General features: G+C 47.9%; 13 protein-coding genes and 1 non-coding gene across 14 annotated transcripts; 9 read left to right on the top strand and 5 right to left on the bottom strand.

Annotated features, from left to right (window-relative positions):
* Positions 1 to 275: 275 nt before the first annotated feature.
* Positions 276 to 1295, top strand: HPODL_01803 (Autophagy-related protein 3; the record flags this gene model as incomplete). Its single annotated transcript, XM_014078325.1, has 1 exon — positions 276 to 1295. The coding sequence occupies one exon, from the start codon at positions 276 to 278 to the stop codon at positions 1293 to 1295; it is 1020 nt and encodes a 339-aa protein (XP_013933800.1).
* A 50-nt stretch (positions 1296 to 1345) lies between these two features.
* HPODL_01802 (Protein pleiotropic regulatory locus 1) lies at positions 1346 to 2596 on the bottom strand (the record flags this gene model as incomplete). Its single annotated transcript, XM_014078324.1, has 1 exon — positions 1346 to 2596. One exon carries the CDS (start codon positions 2594 to 2596, stop codon positions 1346 to 1348), a length of 1251 nt encoding a protein of 416 aa, XP_013933799.1.
* A 51-nt stretch (positions 2597 to 2647) lies between these two features.
* HPODL_01801 (Ribosome assembly protein SQT1) lies at positions 2648 to 3862 on the top strand (the record flags this gene model as incomplete). The annotated part of the gene is made up of 1 exon (XM_014078323.1): positions 2648 to 3862. One exon carries the CDS (start codon positions 2648 to 2650, stop codon positions 3860 to 3862), a length of 1215 nt encoding a protein of 404 aa, XP_013933798.1.
* Positions 3863 to 3873: 11 nt separating this feature from the next.
* Positions 3874 to 4560, bottom strand: HPODL_01800 (Riboflavin synthase; the record flags this gene model as incomplete). The annotated part of the gene is made up of 1 exon (XM_014078322.1): positions 3874 to 4560. The coding sequence occupies one exon, from the start codon at positions 4558 to 4560 to the stop codon at positions 3874 to 3876; it is 687 nt and encodes a 228-aa protein (XP_013933797.1).
* A 1117-nt stretch (positions 4561 to 5677) lies between these two features.
* On the top strand, positions 5678 to 7744 carry HPODL_05311 (Conserved hypothetical membrane protein; the record flags this gene model as incomplete). The annotated part of the gene is made up of 1 exon (XM_014078321.1): positions 5678 to 7744. The coding sequence occupies one exon, from the start codon at positions 5678 to 5680 to the stop codon at positions 7742 to 7744; it is 2067 nt and encodes a 688-aa protein (XP_013933796.1).
* A 132-nt stretch (positions 7745 to 7876) lies between these two features.
* On the top strand, positions 7877 to 8826 carry HPODL_01799 (uncharacterized protein; the record flags this gene model as incomplete). Its single annotated transcript, XM_014078320.1, has 2 exons — positions 7877 to 7905; positions 7938 to 8826. The coding sequence occupies 2 exons, from the start codon at positions 7877 to 7879 to the stop codon at positions 8824 to 8826; spliced, it is 918 nt and encodes a 305-aa protein (XP_013933795.1).
* Positions 8827 to 9037: 211 nt separating this feature from the next.
* Positions 9038 to 10063, top strand: HPODL_01798 (1,3-beta-glucanosyltransferase; the record flags this gene model as incomplete). Its single annotated transcript, XM_014078319.1, has 1 exon — positions 9038 to 10063. One exon carries the CDS (start codon positions 9038 to 9040, stop codon positions 10061 to 10063), a length of 1026 nt encoding a protein of 341 aa, XP_013933794.1.
* A 24-nt stretch (positions 10064 to 10087) lies between these two features.
* HPODL_01797 (uncharacterized protein) lies at positions 10088 to 10489 on the bottom strand (the record flags this gene model as incomplete). The annotated part of the gene is made up of 1 exon (XM_014078318.1): positions 10088 to 10489. One exon carries the CDS (start codon positions 10487 to 10489, stop codon positions 10088 to 10090), a length of 402 nt encoding a protein of 133 aa, XP_013933793.1.
* Positions 10490 to 11299: 810 nt separating this feature from the next.
* Positions 11300 to 11373, top strand: HPODL_05443. The gene has a single exon. It is a non-coding gene; the product is annotated as a tRNA-Arg (tRNA).
* Positions 11374 to 11806: 433 nt separating this feature from the next.
* Positions 11807 to 13729, top strand: HPODL_01796 (Cutinase transcription factor 1 alpha; the record flags this gene model as incomplete). The annotated part of the gene is made up of 1 exon (XM_014078317.1): positions 11807 to 13729. One exon carries the CDS (start codon positions 11807 to 11809, stop codon positions 13727 to 13729), a length of 1923 nt encoding a protein of 640 aa, XP_013933792.1.
* A 34-nt stretch (positions 13730 to 13763) lies between these two features.
* Positions 13764 to 14450, bottom strand: HPODL_01795 (uncharacterized protein; the record flags this gene model as incomplete). Its single annotated transcript, XM_014078316.1, has 1 exon — positions 13764 to 14450. One exon carries the CDS (start codon positions 14448 to 14450, stop codon positions 13764 to 13766), a length of 687 nt encoding a protein of 228 aa, XP_013933791.1.
* Positions 14451 to 14661: 211 nt separating this feature from the next.
* On the top strand, positions 14662 to 16539 carry HPODL_01794 (SWI/SNF complex subunit SMARCC1; the record flags this gene model as incomplete). Its single annotated transcript, XM_014078315.1, has 1 exon — positions 14662 to 16539. One exon carries the CDS (start codon positions 14662 to 14664, stop codon positions 16537 to 16539), a length of 1878 nt encoding a protein of 625 aa, XP_013933790.1.
* Positions 16540 to 16567: 28 nt separating this feature from the next.
* HPODL_01793 (F0F1-type ATP synthase, epsilon subunit (mitochondrial delta subunit)) lies at positions 16568 to 17089 on the bottom strand (the record flags this gene model as incomplete). The annotated part of the gene is made up of 2 exons (XM_014078314.1): positions 16568 to 16930; positions 16967 to 17089. The coding sequence occupies 2 exons, from the start codon at positions 17087 to 17089 to the stop codon at positions 16568 to 16570; spliced, it is 486 nt and encodes a 161-aa protein (XP_013933789.1).
* Positions 17090 to 17226: 137 nt separating this feature from the next.
* Positions 17227 to 17937, top strand: HPODL_01792 (Tropomyosin-like protein; the record flags this gene model as incomplete). Its single annotated transcript, XM_014078313.1, has 1 exon — positions 17227 to 17937. The coding sequence occupies one exon, from the start codon at positions 17227 to 17229 to the stop codon at positions 17935 to 17937; it is 711 nt and encodes a 236-aa protein (XP_013933788.1).
* Between the last annotated feature and the right edge of the window lie 4 nt (positions 17938 to 17941).

The raw sequence follows: 17941 nt of genomic DNA, 5'->3' as shown, positions 1-17941 counted from the left end.
AGCAGCAGATCTTACAAGAATGAAAATTAGTGTTCGTTCAAAAACCACTTGGTGCGAGGGTGGACCCCGTATTTATGATAAAGTTAAAATGTAATGGGACAATATAATCTTATTTAAAGGCAACTGAAGGAATCTAGATTTTCCTGGCTGAGAAACAGGGCTGATATTAGCGCTTTACAATAACCTGGCTCAAACCATACAAGACATATTCGGAATCTAGTGATCATACAAATAAAGTGTTATTTTATCATATACTCTACTTCTATCTTTAAGACATGACAGGTCTATACCTCAGATCCACTTTCAGCTCTCTAAGGGAATATTTGACGCCAATCAGCCACAAGTCCACGTTTACGGACACGGGGGAGATTACTCCTGAGGAGTTTGTTGCTGCAGGCGACTATCTTGTTTACAAGTTCCCCACATGGCAATGGTCACCTGCACCAGAGTCTAAGAAGCGCGATTTCCTCCCAAACGACAAACAGTTTTTAGTGACGCGGCATGTTCCTTCTTATGTCAGGGCAGCAGACTACGAGCACACGGAGAAAGAGGCCGAGATGATGGAAGAAGAAGACGGGTGGACCAGCACCAATGTGGAGAGTGTGGCTCCTCAGCGGTGCGACACAGAGGCCGAGCGGCGACATTCAATTAAGTACATCGAGATGACTGAAAGTGGCGCGTCTTCACCAGAAGAAAGGGTTGCACAGCATGAGGGTTCTGGAAAGCACGAAATAAATGACATTGATGAACTTATCGACGAGACAGCGGAGGAAAGTGACCTTGCGAACGATGCAGGACAGGGCGGCATCATCAACGACCCAAAGAAACGAAACTACGATCTCTACATCACCTACTCGACGTCTTATCGGGTTCCTAAAATGTATTTAGTTGGTTTCAACTCGAATGGTGTGCCATTATCACCAAACGAGATGTTTGAAGACATTGCCAGCGACTACAGACAGAAAACTGTGACGATTGAGAAAGCACCATTTTTGTCCAATACCACTTCCGTGTCAATCCATCCTTGTCGTCACGCTAACGTGATGAGGGTTTTGATGAAGCGTGCTGCACATGCTGCGCAGGCGAAAAAGATAAGGGACCAGGATCTGGTGACGGGGGTGGCCAAGCTTGGTCTTGCAGACGGCAAGAATGCCGACGAAGAAGATGATTGGGAAAACGTTGAGCAAGGGGAGGAAGGCATTATTCGCGTGGACCAGTACTTGGTGATTTTCCTGAAGTTCATTGCTAGTGTAACACCTGGAATTGAGTACGACTATACCATGGATGCATTTTGAAGCAAAGGGTACATAATATATATAATTCAACACGGTTCAACGGCAATAAGTCAGACAGCCTCATCCATCTGTCTCCATATTTTGATGCTCTTGTCGACGTTTCCGGTTATCAACCGCAGACCACTCTGGTCGAACTTGGAGCACAAAATACCTGTTTCTCCAGCCAGCGATCCTGGCACGGCGACGTTCTGCCCCTGTTGGAAAATTTCGCCCGATTCCCAATCCCAAAAAGCAAACTTGCCGTCATCACAGCCTCCAAACATGACCCCGTCAGAGTTGGAAGCTAGTGTGTTGATGATTGTGTTTCCCTGCTCTATTTTGTTGGTGTTGAAAAACTCGAAATTTTGCAAATAAGTGCACTCTGGTAGCTGGAACTTTTTGATTCCATCGGATGAGGCAGAGACCAACTGCTGATCGTTAGATCCAAGAGCAAATGAGCGCACAGATTTGGAATGATATGTCAATGTTTTGTCGCATTTTCCCGCAATCAGGTCCCAGGTTTTGACGGTAGAGTCCATGGAAGAGCTGATAACCTGGGGATTCGTGGCTCGTGTCTTCACCATGTTGACGCTCGACTTGTGGCCTGTGAATGTATAAACAGCCACTTTTGTTCGAATATCCCAAACTCGAACACTAGAGTCACGGCCAGCCGTCACGATTAAATCCAGAGTTGGGTGCAGGTCAATAGTATAGACAGAACTAAGATGTCCATGATAATCCCTAATCACAGCGTTCTTTTCCAGATCCCAACACTTAACTGTTTTGTCCTCTGAGCAACTGAACATGTACGGATGTCTGTCTGAAACCACCAATCCTCGGACTGCCATAATATGACCCGTTAAAGTGAGGTCTAACCTAGAGGCTGCCAAGTTCCATATTTTGATCGTGCTGTCAGCAGACCCAGTGGCAAAGTATTTGTTGAAAGGATCAAACGTGACAGAGGTGACCTGGCCTGTGTGACCGAGCAGGACTTTGTGTAATTTCCAGTTGCTATGATGATATTTTTGGTGCGGTTTATTGTCGAAAAGCGGAACCAATGCAGGGTTGGTGAGATCCTCCTTGGTAAGGACGTTATTTGCAAGAACGAGAGCCGAGTCTGAGCTGGAATTGATGGGCTGGTTTCGAAGCTTGTCCAGGATGGACCGCTGCCCCAGCTTCGCCTCAATGTGTTTTGGCAGAGGAAAGGGGCCCAGCTCATTACGCTTTATCGTCCTTGCGTAAGCCCCATCCAGAGGAATGTCGATCGAGTCTGAAAACAACTGGTCTCGCAGACGTTGTATCTCGCGATAAGATGAGGTCATAAAAAGCAAAAAAAAATAATCAAAATAATTTTTTTTTAAATTTAATTACTAATGGATAGCGAAGAGCCAGAGTACGTCAACCTTCAGGAGGTTGAAGAGGTCGTCGAGGACACAGGCGCAGAACAGTTCCACAGTGAGGATGAGATGGACGAAGATGATGAGCCATTAGAGGTCGACTTGAGCAATAATTCTCAGGGTTACTTCGATAACCACCAAGATTCCGTCTTTGTGGTGGCAACGCATCCTTCTGTGCCCTTGATCATGACAGGAGGAGGCGACAATGTTGCGTATCTATGGACCTCGCACACCAATCCGACGAAACAGGTTGCCAAGCTCGAGGGATATACGGAATCTGTGATCGCCGGAGGATTCACTGCAGACGGCTCGTACCTTGTCACCGGAGACATGACAGGCAAAGTGCTAGTGCATAAGGCGTCCAAGAAGTTTCAGGTTTGGAATTTATATGGCACGTTGGAGGATGTCGAGGAGATCACGTGGATCAAGGTGCATCCTAAACAGAACGTTTTTGCATTCGGAGCAAGTGACGGCTCCGTGTGGGTCTACCAAATCGAGCCCACTTTAGAGGTGATATTTACAGGTTTTTCGCACTCAATGGAGTGCACCAATGGGATGTTCATCAACGTGGACAACCTGGACGAGCTGAATCTGGTGACCATCTCGGAGGACGGCTCTATTATCGGATGGAACTGTTTCACGCAGACACAAATTTACAAAATCGACGCTGACTCGGGACTCAAGGGGGTGGTAACTCCGTGGGTTTCGATGGAGGCCGACCCGAACGGAAAGGCGCTGGTTGTTGGCTCGAGGGACTCGCAAGTGGTGGTGATCAACAGCGAAACCGGTGCCATCCAAAATTCGTTCAGGGTTTTGGAGTTGCAGGAGGGCCAGGACGTTTTTGAGATTTCGATTGAGAGTATCAGCTGGTGTAGAGACCCCAACCTGTCCCTTGCTGCTCTGGGCCTTGTTTCTGGAGACGTTTTCATATTTGACACCAAAACGTGGAAGGTGAGACGCACTCTCAAATGCTCGGATGCAGTGACTAAACTGCAATTCCTCGAAAATTCACCGCTGCTTTTGGGAGCGTCTATGGACGGAAAGGTGTACAAATGGGACTCAAGAACAGGCGAGCAGCTATACGCCTACGTGGGCCACCACATGGGCGTTCTGGATTTTGCGCTTGACAACTCCAAGATTAGACTGATTACGGCAGGAGACGAGGGTGTCTCCTTGGTGTTTGCCCTATAATTTAATATTCATTATCTCTGCAATGCTTCCCTAACTTTTCTCTCCACAAGCTCCTCCAATATTTTTCCAAACGCGCTCTCCTTATTCTGCAAAGAGACCTGGATCTGACGCTCGATCAGCTTGCCGGTCACATCGACCTCGATATTGACTTTATCGCCGATCTTCTTTAGTGGCATGATCACCTTGGATTGTGTGTAAGACACCATCATAATTTTAAATCTGGCTTTCTCGTAGTTCACATCAATCACAGTCAGACTGGTCCCATCGACACAGATGAATCCTTTTGGAACAATGTAGTTAATAAACTCCTTGTCGCGCAACTCAAACTCAAACTGGATGCTATCTCCATCTGGCTCTCTGCCAACAATACTGGCAACGGTATCAACATGGCCTTGCACCATATGGCCTCCGTATCTCACGTCGCCTGAAACTGCTCTCTCCAGATTCACCTTATCGCCAACACTCAGCTCTCCAAAGTTGGTCTTGCGCAAAGTCTCTTGCGAAACACCAACCTTGAACTCTGAATCAGTGAACTCTGTGACCGTCAAACAAGTACCATTGACGGCGATCGAGTCGCCCAAATGACAGTCGCCGAGAATTGACGAGGCGTTAGAAATGACAATATCAAGGTCGTCGTTGTCGCCCACCTTCTTCACCTCCTTGATGGTCCCAATGGTCTCAACGATACCGGTGAACATGACTAAGTTTGATTATGTAACTTTGAATCATAAAATAATTGGCAATTCGGTGATTTATTTACTTGCTTAGCTAAATATTACATGAGTCGAAAAGAGCCTCCGTTTTGGACGTCATTTTGATCCGTGGTGACCTTTTTGTTGATCCCTAAATGCACTTAGCGAACTTGTTGTCACAGTCCGGCCTTTCTTCTAATAAGCATGCTTGTACATTAAGTTCTATAGCCAGCATTTGAACCAATATTCTTTTCGATTCGCTCAAAAGTCAGGGTATGAGTCGCTAGTTTATCTAATTCACAAACTTGCTGTCATTACTCCTACCACACCCAAAAGGAGAACTATGCATCGTGCATGACCTTGCACCTTCATACGGTGACGAATCGATCCATGTATACTCCAGCCTCCCGCACCCTTACACCTGCAACCGTTGTATTATCTGTGCGTCAGTTGCCGGCATTACATAAGCGTGGTAACACATCGGCCAAGTTTCAGTCGGGAATTGAAAAAATTTGTCTTTCTTTGTTTCAAGCTTTGTCCCGTTAAGACGCAATGTGGCCATTGTTTCTTAGCGGAACAGGTTTGGGATTTATCACCATACTCACCTACGGCCAACAGGCCTGCTCTGTGGCGTACTGTGGTAAACGAATCCCATATATCGACTCGCAATTGCAGAGGCTGGATCTCGATGCTCACGAGCCCTGGCCTTTGAATATTGCACACATTTACACCAAAAAAAAAAGCTAGTGCAAAAGCAGGTTGATAACCTGCCTCGCATAAGAGGTAAAATAAATTAGTAAATTTTTTAAGTGGTGTAGGGGTTTTATCTGCAAGTGCCAGCTGGCCAGTCACTAAATCTGGGCCCTAGAGACAGCTAAAGAATGTCATACAAAAGTAAAACTTTCTTCTTTGAACTGTGTTCTTTCCGCTACCTCAGGTGCTAAACTGCCGTTTCAACAGACCAGGTTTGCTCCGTTGCCCACGCTCACAGAACGCGGTAGCCATGTCTGATCATATTTTTCTTAGAAGCAGTTCTCAAAGTGAAGGACTACCGACAACTGCCAGCAAGCGCGTGCGCAAGGACAAGCTGAGGCCGAAGTCAAGGAGCAGCAGTCGGACTAGCATGTCCTCTGATAGCGATACTTATCTAGCAGGAAAACAAAGAAAATCTTTCTGGATACTGGTGGGCCGATGGAGACGACACAGATACGTCAAGGTTGTGATTCCATTGCTGTATCTGATTGCGTTCATCATGGTTCTGAACAAGTTCCAGTCTAAGGGGGACTACAGTGCACATGAAAGCTCGCAATCGTTTTCATTACGTTCTCTTGGAGCAATTTTCAGCAGGAAACATACCAAGCCAGATGCCAAGAACGAGCTGATGGAGGAGAACAAGCAGTCTCAAAATCGGCTTCTCGAGTTCCCCTACACCGCCGATGTGACAGTGCTGCCCAACGCACCCTACAAACATGCCCGAGAAACCTCGGATCTGCGTGCGACACATGCAGTTTATTATGAGGCGATCAAGCGGCATCTCGTCGAACTTCAGCATAATCCCAAGGCGCCGATCCCAGAGTTCGATTTCCATTGGAAAGACTGGATTGACATGCACGATCTTATTCCTCTGCTGGAGCAGAAACCCAACTGCTTTGTTGCTGGAGTTTTAGGGTCCAACGTTAGAACTCCGTGGCCTGGCTGCATAGATGCGAAAAACAAGGACAGCAGCGAGCTGAACTTCTACTTCGACTCACCCGCATCAGACTACGAGTCTGCGTACCGCCTCAGTTTAAGGGGCAAGACCTATTTGGTTGAGGTGGCACCACTGCCGAGAAAACTGATCTTCCTTGCAGGAGATCTTGCATTTGTAGTGAAAGTGGCTGAAAAAAAGGATGTGGTGCGGTCTGGACTCCTGGAGAGCTACATCAAGTCGCAGATGGCGCGGTACAACTACACGTACCAGGAGGTGATCAGCTCACCGATTTCTGTTTTCGATTCATTAGGAGAAATTAGCCAGATTCTGGGCAGAGACTTTGTGGATGCCACAGCGCAGGGATCAAATAAAACAGAGGTCTCGATCAACGAGTTTGAATTTCCTGCCAACAAGAAGAAAACCAAGCTTGCTGGAGCCGCATTCCACCACCAAGAACTGCATTATCATGATATTTTATTGAGAAAAAAGGACGGAGCTGTGAGCAGAGAAAAATACGATTGGCGCTTTTTCAGCAACCTCATCGTGGACGAGACCGATAAACGCAGCACATGGCACCAGCTTATCCGCGGATGGCTGCATTTCTCGTCGAATCTGGGCATCACCACCTGGCTGTCGCAGGAAGCACTCCTAGGGTGGCATAGAAACGGGCTGTTGAGTCCGTGGGAGGAGAGTGTCCATTTCGAGGTTCCTGCCAAGGACATGATCAGGCTAGCCGAGTCCTTGAACGGGTCGCTGGTGATTCAGGACCCAAAAGACGGCACAGGAGTATTTTATCTCGATGTCAATCCATACTACATGGAGCGCGCAAGAAATAATAACGGCAACGCGTCGCCCGAGTCGATCGACCTCAAGTTCATCGATATCCGCACCGGTCTGTATCTGGAGGTTACCGGGCTGATGATCAGCAGCGACGGGCTGTCAATCCCTGAGAATGCAATGGAGATGTTCGTCAACGAGGGGGATGTTCTCGAGGACCTCAAGGCCGACAGGACAGTGGACGGGTCAAAACGCAAAATCATTAATAGTGGAACCGGCTTCTTCTATCACATTGACCAGATAAATCCGCTCCGACGCACGCTGTTCGAAGGAAGACTTGCAAACGTGCCCAACCGCTTCATCTCAATTCTGGACATGCTGTACAAGGACATTATCAACACAAAAGAATTCTATGGCCACAAGTATGTGGACCATCTTCGACTGTGGGTCCACAGCGACCAGTGCAACTATGTGCCGACCGAGGACATAGAGCTGTTCAGAAAGGGTGGAAGTAATTTCATCGGAGCATGCCACGATAACAGGATCTGGGGGGAGTATAATAGCACTAAGGCCGCAACGCTATTCAAGCTCTTGGAGGCCGAAAACGACTATAATATGGTCCTGAGCTCGATCGACGAGCTGCCGTTGTTATATGACGACTATTGGATCAACAAGCGTGAGAAGATCCTCAATTTGGTGTACAACATTCCGCTTCGAAAGTAATCGGTTAACTGTATATGGCTTCGGCCCTCGTGAATAAAAAAGCCAAATTCGGATATATACCGTATATTTGAATATGCACGCACGGTTTTTAAACTGGAGCAAACGGAGCTCGTTTTTGATTTTGCCAGAAATATGACTTTTCTCCTTGCCGGCCACAGAGGGTAAGTGATTTGGGATGCCGTGCTAACCGTAGACTCAAGAAAACGTGTCCGGAAAACACGATCCTCGCGTTTGAAGAGGCAGTCAAGAACGGGTGCTCTGTGATAGAGACAGATCTCCATATTTCCTCGGATGGCGAGGTAGTGATATGCCACGATATTGACACGAACCGCGTATTTGGGCAGGATTATGTTGTCACAAAGACCCCGTACAAAGGCATTCTATCGGAGCTGCGCACGCTACAACCTCCGCATCTGCCGATTCCGACGTTGAAACAGGTATTGGAGTGGACCCTGAAGACCAACGAATCGCGTTCGGAGCCTATCAAACTGATGCTGGATATCAAGGCTGACAACGATCCAAAGCGCATCGTGGACCTGATTTTACAAAATCTCGAGGCGGTTGGTGGAATTGAGTACTGGAAGGACAAGATCATCTACGGTCTGTGGGGCGCGGCCTACTACGACGAAAGGATTGCACAATTTGAAGTTCTCAACATTTCCGTGGACGTTCTCACCAGCAAAAGAGTGGCAAACCAGATCAAGGAGAAAGGGGGCAGATTAGACTGTGTGTCTGTGATTGTTGTTGCCAATGGTCTCGCGTATATGGTTGACGAGATTCTTGAGTTCTGCGAGAGGGAGAAAGTGCGACTGTGGTTCTGGACAGTCAACAGCAAAGAGGACTTAGAATTGGCCGTTTCTAAATACGGATCGCGCAAGATAGATGGACAGCCGTTGCTGGAGGGTGTTGTCACAGACGACCCAGCAACGCTACTGTCGCCAGCCAAGCCTGCGTTGACATTTGGCTACAAAATGCGCCTTTTCCTGAAGACCAGAGTCTACCTTTTCATTTTATTTCTCTACCGCAGAAACATTGGCCTGCGTCCTCTTCTTACTGCTCTCAGGAAAGTAGGATTTTTATAAATGGGCAGAGAGGATATAAAAAATGTTATTTTAAATATTGACCCTTAATTTGAGCCCCATGAGATACAGCACACTGGCGCTAATGTCCTTGACAGGAGGGACTTTAGCGCGTGCGGGCGGTATATCGTTTTTCCCATCACTACTCCAGCCACTTGTGCAAGATAATAATCATTACTCAGACAGACCCGCCATAGAAATCCACAACCGAACAATGGTCTACTCCACCAACGGATCCATATTTAACCCCCCTGAATTGATCCCTATGCTGGACCCCAAGACAGTGCTAGATTTGGGCCGCAAGGTGATACAATCCCAGCAGCAGGGATATTTTGTGGTCAAACTAGGCACGATCGCTAATTCAACATGGGACACACAGTTATATGAGGATTTTACCACGATAATAGACAACGCACATTTCTTCCCCACGCTAGTGGGGTTTGTGATTGAGGCCTCTTTGGAAGAACACAATCTGCCCTTTTTCAAAGCTGCTGTGCGAGACATGAAGAAGTACCTTGTGCGTAATCGAATGAGATACATCCCGATCGGTCTGGAGCTCGCTTCGCACCTCGATACAACGGTCGACCAGTATTTTGCGTGTAACACGCTATATCCTGTGGACTTCTACTTCTCCAACCACGGCCTAAGTTTCCCCAGCCCGCGATCGGGCCCATGTCCTGAAGAAATGTCCATTTGCACTTCGTCTCTTCCACACACGCCAAGAGCATCGAGATGCGACTGTATAATGTCGGCGCTTCGCTGCATGATAAACCCAAAGAAGGTGAACCAGGAGTTCAACGAGCTGGAGCGTCTTTGCGACACTGTTTACTGCGGGTCGATAGAGAACGACGTCAAACAAGGACGCTACGGCATCTTTGCCAGTTGCACCAAACTCCAAAGACACTCAATAGCTCTGAATTTGTACTACTCGTACAATGGCAACCAGGCTTCGTTCTGCCACGCGGGTGGCCTTGGCAAGCTGATCGCACACAACTATTCCATCGAAAATTACCAGTCGCTTTACGACTACAACGGCAAGTCATGCAGACAGGAAATCATGGACGACTGGGATCGATACTTAGTTGGCAGGGAAAGAAAAAAGATCACATCAGGCGAAAGAGACATGGTCAACGAGGACATTGACAATGAAATCGAAACTCCGTTTATAAACTCTGCTGGAAGGACGGATTACACTGGTATTCTGAATATGTTGATGATATTGGTCATAATTTCTATTTGACAGGATTGCTAAGCTCGTTACCGTTCACTCCTTTTTATTTCCCCATTTCACTCCAAGGAATCCCGATTCATTCATCAGGCCCAATCTTTTGTTCACGGGGCTGGATTTTGGACCTCCAACCAAATAGAACCGTTTCTGTCCTTTCACGTCCATCGCCACGTACACAAGCTGCTGCTCAACAAAATTCTCCTCAATGGCTTCCAATTGAACAACGGCAATTTTGTAGTCGCTCTCAACAAAAAATTTCATCAACATATGCTCCTTGTTGTCCTTGGCCAGGTATTTGGTAGCCTGAATTGGTCTGTTTCTGGTCCACTTGTCTCCGGCCGCGTAACCGTATGCTTTGAGTCTGATGTGTTTGCCGCTTTCAATCTCTTCTTTCGAGTACCCAAGCAACTTCAGCGCCTCTTCGTTTTTCTCAATCATTGAAACTACTCTGTTAAAGGTCGACGTCTCACCGGATGGAGAAAAAAGCTCGCTGAACACCAGATACAGCGACACAGACGAAACTCCGAGAGCAAGAAGCACGATGGATGACGAAACCAGAAACTTCGAACCCCGCACAAAATTGTTCAACAACGAGAACCCCGACTTCTTGGTCTGTTGGGCCTGCTGCTGCGTGCCGGAAGTATGAGTATGTGAATGGCTATGAGAGTCTGTGTGATCCTGATGGCTATGCGAATGGTGTCTAATTGACGCAATTGAGAACGTTGGAGATATCAGCTGGGAAAAAACAGGCCTCCGCACAGAATGGGGTATGCCAAGGGTTGAAAGGCGAGACAACATTGGCTGGGAGGGTATATTTGAGTATCAATTGAGAAAATCGACCAATTTTTTTTAGCCATTTTTTCAAATCCAGAATACATTTGGTGCAGAGGTGTTGCTGGAAACAGGCTCTCGACTCGGTGCCTCATATTTGTAAAAGGATAAGGCGGTTTTCAGGTACTCAGATACATGCACGTACAATGTCTGACAAAAGTTGAAATGCAGCTGAAGAAAAGGTTGAGGATAGGGCGGTCACATTTCTTGTTCTAACGCACGCGAGCTAAAAAGAAGCACCTCGCTGAATTCCAAATGGTTGAATTCCAGGCGGTTTGCACTGTCCTGACAAGACATGCTCGGCATTTGGCACAGGGAATTAGACCATCTTCTGTAGGATTTCTTAACACGAAGGGCTGTGGCTGACACTTGAAGTGCTGGATATGGTGGCAATAGGACTAAAAATGGTACTATTTTGGGCCCGTGGTGTAATGGTTATCACGTCATCTTCCGGAGGTGCATGGTTGCGGGTTCGAGTCCCGCCGGGCCCTAGGTTTTTATTTTTCTTTTTGCTTGTATTGCCCTCTTTTTCGCCTTTTGGTACGTCATACGCGCTAAGGCGCATGCATATACATAATCTCACATGAACGTCGGAAAAAGCTTTGTGGGCCATAGTGAAAAACGTGTCGTGGTGGAAGGTTAGCATTGTCTTACTGTGTCGTGCTGGGATTCTTTGTGGTGAATTCGTCTATGTAAACTGGCTTGGTGCAGCGGTCGAGGTCACCGAACGTATTAATTGCACGGAACTGGTGCGCATTTTTCTGCAGGAGAGGACAGACCGTTGGGATGAAACATGCATTAATACTTAACTTTCTCGTCCGTACTAGTTGGATTCTAAGTTTGCCAGATCACTAAGGTCTTCTTTCTTTTAGAATTTCAACAAGTTTATATCGTTACAATCATTCGGTGCTGTACTCTTAGACCATGTCTGTCGATTCAGAGATCACGAGGTCACCCCCGAGTGATAGCGATGGCACGAGGAAACGAAAGAGGGCTTTGAAGGCTTGTGTCATTTGCCATCAACGCAAAATCAAGTGTGACCTCGACTTCAAGGAAGTAGGGCAGCGATGCACCAATTGTGAGGAGCTAAATCTGGAGTGCGAGCTGTACAAGCGCAAGAAGAGAATCAAGAAGTTCCAGATTCACAAGAACCTGTCCGATCTCCTGGAGAGAACCAAGATCGAAACTCTGAATGCGGTTCGCATAGACCCTGCCGAGTTGATGCAGAAACTGAAGAAAACACGCCATCATGAATACATTTACAAGAGTTACTCAGATGCGGAAAACAGGCTTGTGACCAGGCTGTTCGACGAGTACACCAAAGAACAGCAGTTCCAGGACGTTAGCGATGCGAGCATCCGCAATTTGAACTTGCTAGGCTGTTTCAATTTGCCTGAGAAGGCGGTTTGTCAATCCTACGTCGACTCCTATTTCCAAAATGTGCACCCCCTGATTCCAATCTTGAACAAAGAGACTTTTCTGGCCGAGAACAGTAAATATACCAACCCCACTTCTTTGTTGTTACTGCAGACAGTTCTTTTCGCCGGCTCCAAGTTTATAAAGTGCGAGTCTGAGGAAAGCAAGCTCACGCAGTCCAAGATTACCAATATTCTGTACGGCCGAGCCAAAGCTCTTTTTGACCATGACTTTGAGGGCAACGCGATCAATTTGCTTGCAGCGATGGCCCTGTTGGGATTGGGACTCGAGGACCACTATTTTCACACGAAGTCGCTCTACTCGTGGCTCCAAGTGTCTATTTCTGTGGCTAATTCGCACGGCTTTTTTCAAAACGATCTTTCCGAGTACACCGAAAAAGAACAATGTCAAATCCGGAAACTGACCTGGTATCTCATATCCAAAGACACTGTGGTATCGGTTATTCTCGGCAAACCGCGCTTGATAGACGTTTCCACCGTGCCGTCAGAAAAGCTCTCGCTTAGGGACTTCAGGTTCGATACCGACATCACGGACACTATAAAATTATATGCCATCGAACATTTGCGTCTAGCTGAAGCTTTGGCCGCCGTCGACCAGACAGTGGTAAATGGCAGCGCAGGTTTACCTTCCAGCGAACAGGACACTCTGTTGGGTATGTGGTTCGACACCGTTCCTAACGAGCTCAAACTCGGCACCCATACGCAAAAAAATCCTAATTACCACAGTCTAATTATCTGCTGCAATTACTTCTGCACTCTTACCACGTTACATCACGCAAGCATTGTCCACTCAATTGCGACCAAGCCCCCGTCAGACAACCTGGCAGACAGCCATAGACCTTCGTGGGAAGTGATCTTTCAATGCTGCATAACAGTCGACACGATATTGAAAGAGCTGAAAAACACTGCGGCCCTGTCCATTTTTGGCACGGAGATCATCATCTGGATTTTCCTGCTGGGCAAAGTGCTAACGTATTTCCTTAGAGCGTCGGACCAGAGCGTCGCGAAAAGGGGACGCGAAATCGCAGACAACCTACTAGACATTCTCGAAAACGGTATTGACAACTGGAATCTCACACAGAAGTTCCACCACGTACTTAGCAAACTATTCAACGACGAAAACATTCAGGACGAGCTGCTGCGCATCTATGTTGGGCCGAACCACACGGGCTCGGAGGTGCAATTTTCGCAGCCAGACGTGCCTGTCAAACTGGAGAAATCTGAGGCCGATGCTAGCTTCGAACGGGCTGTTTTCCAAGACCCCGTAAAGAGTTGCGATCCGCAGGCGAGTCCGGCGCAACGGCTCAAGAAAATCTCCATTGCATCTCTCATCTCACCCCCAGACGCTGTAGAGTCTGCCAACGTTCAGGATAGTGCCACTGGTTTATGGAACTACGCTGATCAACAATAGCATTTTTTTTGTATTTCTCTGAATTTAATCATTGTTATGCAAAAACTGGGACCCAGTTCAAATATTTGAACCACACAGGTTCCACCAAAACACAGTAGCCGTCGGCAACTTTGATCGGAGACCGTTCCAGAGTTTTGACAGTGCCCGTGATAATGCACTTTCGGCCGCGAAATTCCTGCACCTGTGCCTCGAGAACCACGGTCGACTCGGGAGGGGCTTTTTGGAAGAAGTCCAGCTTAAGCTGTGCGGTGACTCCTCTCTTGGAAGGCAGCTTTGAAAAGCCACACATACATAGACCCTCGTCGATGATCGTAGAGATAATGCCATTGTGGATCTTCCGATCCGTACCCACTGTCTGGGCTCCGAGATGAGCTATGCAGTACATCTTTCCCTGGTCGCGGTTGAGAAAGATGATCGGGTCGGTGGTCATGTGATTAGGCGAGTTGAGGAGACCCTGGCCCACATGGTACTGTCTGTGGGCCTCTGGGATGAGCTGAGAGCCTGAAAGCAGCTCAAACGATTTATCTGCTGCCAATTGTTTGTACAATGTGGAGCTCTTGATAAAATCGAGCGATTGCAACGACCGCTCGTTAGCAAGCTGTTTATCCTTTTCGTTGAGGACAGGCCAGGCACGGCCAAACACAGACACACCGGCACCAAATGACACCATAGACAGACCGGTTACACCGGCAAAACGTAGGAACCCTCTCGCAAACGCCATGATGAATATTGTGAAATAAATATGTTTGGGGATAATGAGTCGATCGTCGCGGGAGCTCTCTTTGCAATTGCCAAAAAAATAAAAAACTCCACGATAAACAAAAGTTTAACTGTTTGTTGCGCATTGAAACCTGAAAACTGGCGCGCTAGTCGGGTCGTAAAATAGTCTGGAACAACGCGGGTGACCACTAGAACGGAAAAGGATATTTGTAATGGAAGAAAAGCAAAGATTGTCGCCAAGTCCCGGGCGAGATGAACAAGGCGTTGGACTGGACCACAACGAGACTAATGCACAACAAAACGTCGATGGGGTTGTACAAGTTGCAGACGAGATCAACTATGAAGACTCGGAAGTTGGGGTCAACGAAGAAAACGAGCGGGAGGCCGAGGACGATGAGGAAGCAAACAACGTAGACACGAACATAATATCCGAGTCTGTGGAACAGGAACATATTCATGATGAAGCCAGAAAAACAACAGGTAGTTCCAGCGAGGTTAAAAAAGAGCCCGGTGCCGAGGGTATTCCGTTGCCTCAGGAAGGAAGCGCAGATATGGAAGAAAACAAGGCCGCAATGGGCCCCCAGGAGCAAGTTTCCAGTGACTACATGTTCACCTCGAGACCGCAAATGGAAAGCACAATCAGCTTGTCGTCGCTACAGAAGCAAACTCACACGATTGTTTTACCGTCTTACAGTGCATGGTTCGACATGAAGAAGATCCATAAAATCGAGAAGGAGTCGCTTCCAGAGTTCTTCAACGGAAGCAACAAAAACAAAACTCCTCAGATATATGCTCGGTACCGGAACTTTATGGTAAACACGTACAGACTAAATCCCAACGAGTACTTGTCCTTCACTGCCGTCAGAAGAAACCTTGTTGGAGATGCTGGCACATTGCTCCGACTACACAAATTCTTAGACAAATGGGGAATAATCAACTACCAAGTGAACCCAGAAACGCGCCCTGTGCCGTTAGAGCCCCCGTACACGGGAGACTTCACAGTTGACTTCGACACTCCACGAGGATTATTTCCTTTTGAGAGCTACAAACCTCCTGTGGAGCTTCCTGACATGTCGAAAGTGAAGGAACTACTGAACTCGAGCAACGACGGCAGCGCAATATCAAATGGAGAACCGAACAAACGGCGGAAAATTATAAAACCAGACATCAACAAAGGCTGGTCTCAGGCGGATTTGGAGAAGCTGGTTGAAGGAGTCAGGCAGTTTCCTAACGAATGGCACAAGATTGCAGAGCATGTTGGCAACAAGAGTCCAGAGCAATGTATTATACGCTTTTTGCAGTTCCCGATCGAGGACGAATTTTTGGAGAAAAACAGAGAACATCTTGGCCCATTGAAGTATGTGCCCAATTTATCATTTTCGCCCAACGATAACCCTATAATGTCGACTTTGGCCTTTTTGACGTCTATCGTGGACACAGAGGCGGCTGTTGCTGCTGCAGATCGGGCAAAGAAGGTGATGGATGATAAATTGACTCAACTGCTCGACGGGTCAGGCCAGAGCGAAGAGACGAAGCAGATAAAGGATGAGCCTAAGGAGGACTCAAACGGGGAGCAGGACAGAATGGAAGTGGAAGACCCTCTCACGGACGTGAAAGATGCGGCAAACACGTCGTTTGGGCTTGCGGCAGCGCGGTCGCATGTTTTCGCCAACTACGAGGAGAGAGAGATGAACAAAGCTATGACCGCTATTGTGAACAACGAGTTGAAGCTGGTGGAGCTGAAGCTGAACAAGCTGAGCAAGCTGGACAGGCTATTTGAGTATCAGAAGAAACAGCTCTCAAAGAAGAACGACGAGCTGTTCCTGGACCGTCTTTCGTTCTTCAAGACTGCCAACACTGTGTCGTCGAAATTGATGCAGGCCATCGAGCTGTTGCAAGACAAGAGCGACGGCGGAGAGAAAGTGAAGAAGCTAGTGTTGGACGCCAGAGAGCTGATCATGAAGCCTCCAAAGAAGAGCCTCAATGTGCTTGGGTTCGAGTCGAAGGACGAAGAGCGCAGCCTCGGAGAAGAGGAGGTGAAGCCGGTGAGCTACGAGGCTCCTCAATTGTATAGATATTGGTCAGGATAATGTAATTTTATCATACTTAGGATCGTATCTAGTGAACAGCAGCTTGCAGAGCTTCCAGGACCTCGATTTCGATGGCAGCCTCGGCAGCAACGGTCTCATCTGCAGAAGAGGCGTTTTTCTGGGCCTCGGCCAGAAGCGATTTGATGTTTTCGGAGGAAAAGGCATCCAATGGGTGGGCCTCAACGGTGGAGATGCTGAGCTTCGAGCCTGGCACGATGCTGGCGAAACCACCCGACACAAAGTATTTGGAGGAGGTGCCGGACGACTCGATCACCTCGACGACTCCTGGAGCCAATTCTTCAACGGTTGGCACGTGGTTGGCCAGAACACCCATTTCTCCAGAGCTGGCTGGCAGATTGACCTGGCTGACCTCTTTGTTTGTGAAAATAGCCTGGCATGTTAGAAACTAGATATCGGACACACTTACCTGGTGTGGGGAGACGAGCGAGACCTTGAGGACGTCTGGGTTGACGGCCTCGGCGTAAGTTCTGACACCGATGGTGCCAGTTCTTGCTGTTCTGGCAATGGATCTAAGGGATTGTCTGAACATTATTGGTGACGAAGAGAGATATTTTTTTTCCAATTCGTGGCATCTGAGAAATAACATTTGATTGGTCCGCACGACCGTCGCGTCGGTCGTCTGCCCCAGGCTACAAAGTATATTTCAATTTACTATCGCCGCAGATCATGTCTTCGGTGCTTCGGGACTCTGCCAACAACATCTTCATCACGACAGCGACGATTCTGGACAAGCTGACGTATAAGCTGAGCGGCAGGGCCACAGGGACGGTGGTACCGCACAACAACGACTCGTTGGTGAAGCCATTGTCGCAGACGTTGAAACAGGATTTTGACCGCTACAACCAGATTCTCGATGAGCACAGCATGAATTTGCGCGAGGCTGAGCAAATATTGCGATATTTGAAGGTGAAGTCCGTGAAGGACGAGGAAATGAAGAAAATTAAGCAGGAGGAGGCCGAGATGAAGAAGAAGATCGAGGGGGAGGCGTCCAAGAAGAAGCTGGAGCTGGAGCAGCGGCAGACCGAGCAGCAGCCGAATAGTGCCGCCAACGACATGTTTGGATCGGCAGACGACCTGATGAACCTGGATTTGGACAATTTCCGCACAGATTTCTTGGACTTTGGCGAGACGAGCGAGCGGCCGCAGAACGACGATATGATGAAAGATATTTTCGATATGAAGACAGCAGACAACAGCGAGCCGTCTGCGATGGACTCGCTCACAGATCTGAACCTCGACTTTCTGGATCAGCCCGCCCAGGCCGGCCCTGAGCCCGCTGCTCCTGCGCAGGAGGATGAGGCCGGGCTGATGCCAACAGACCAGATGGAAAACCTATTTTCGCAGTTCGACGAGCTTGTCAACAGTGGAGATTACTAGATTA

The sequence above is a fragment of the Ogataea parapolymorpha genome, chromosome VI, assembly GCF_000187245.1.
Source record: "Ogataea parapolymorpha DL-1 chromosome VI, whole genome shotgun sequence".
NCBI classification, from domain to species: domain Eukaryota; kingdom Fungi; phylum Ascomycota; class Pichiomycetes; order Pichiales; family Pichiaceae; genus Ogataea; species Ogataea parapolymorpha.
The sequence above is the reverse complement of the archived record's forward strand: the minus strand, read 5'-3'. Positions and strand labels throughout refer to the sequence as shown.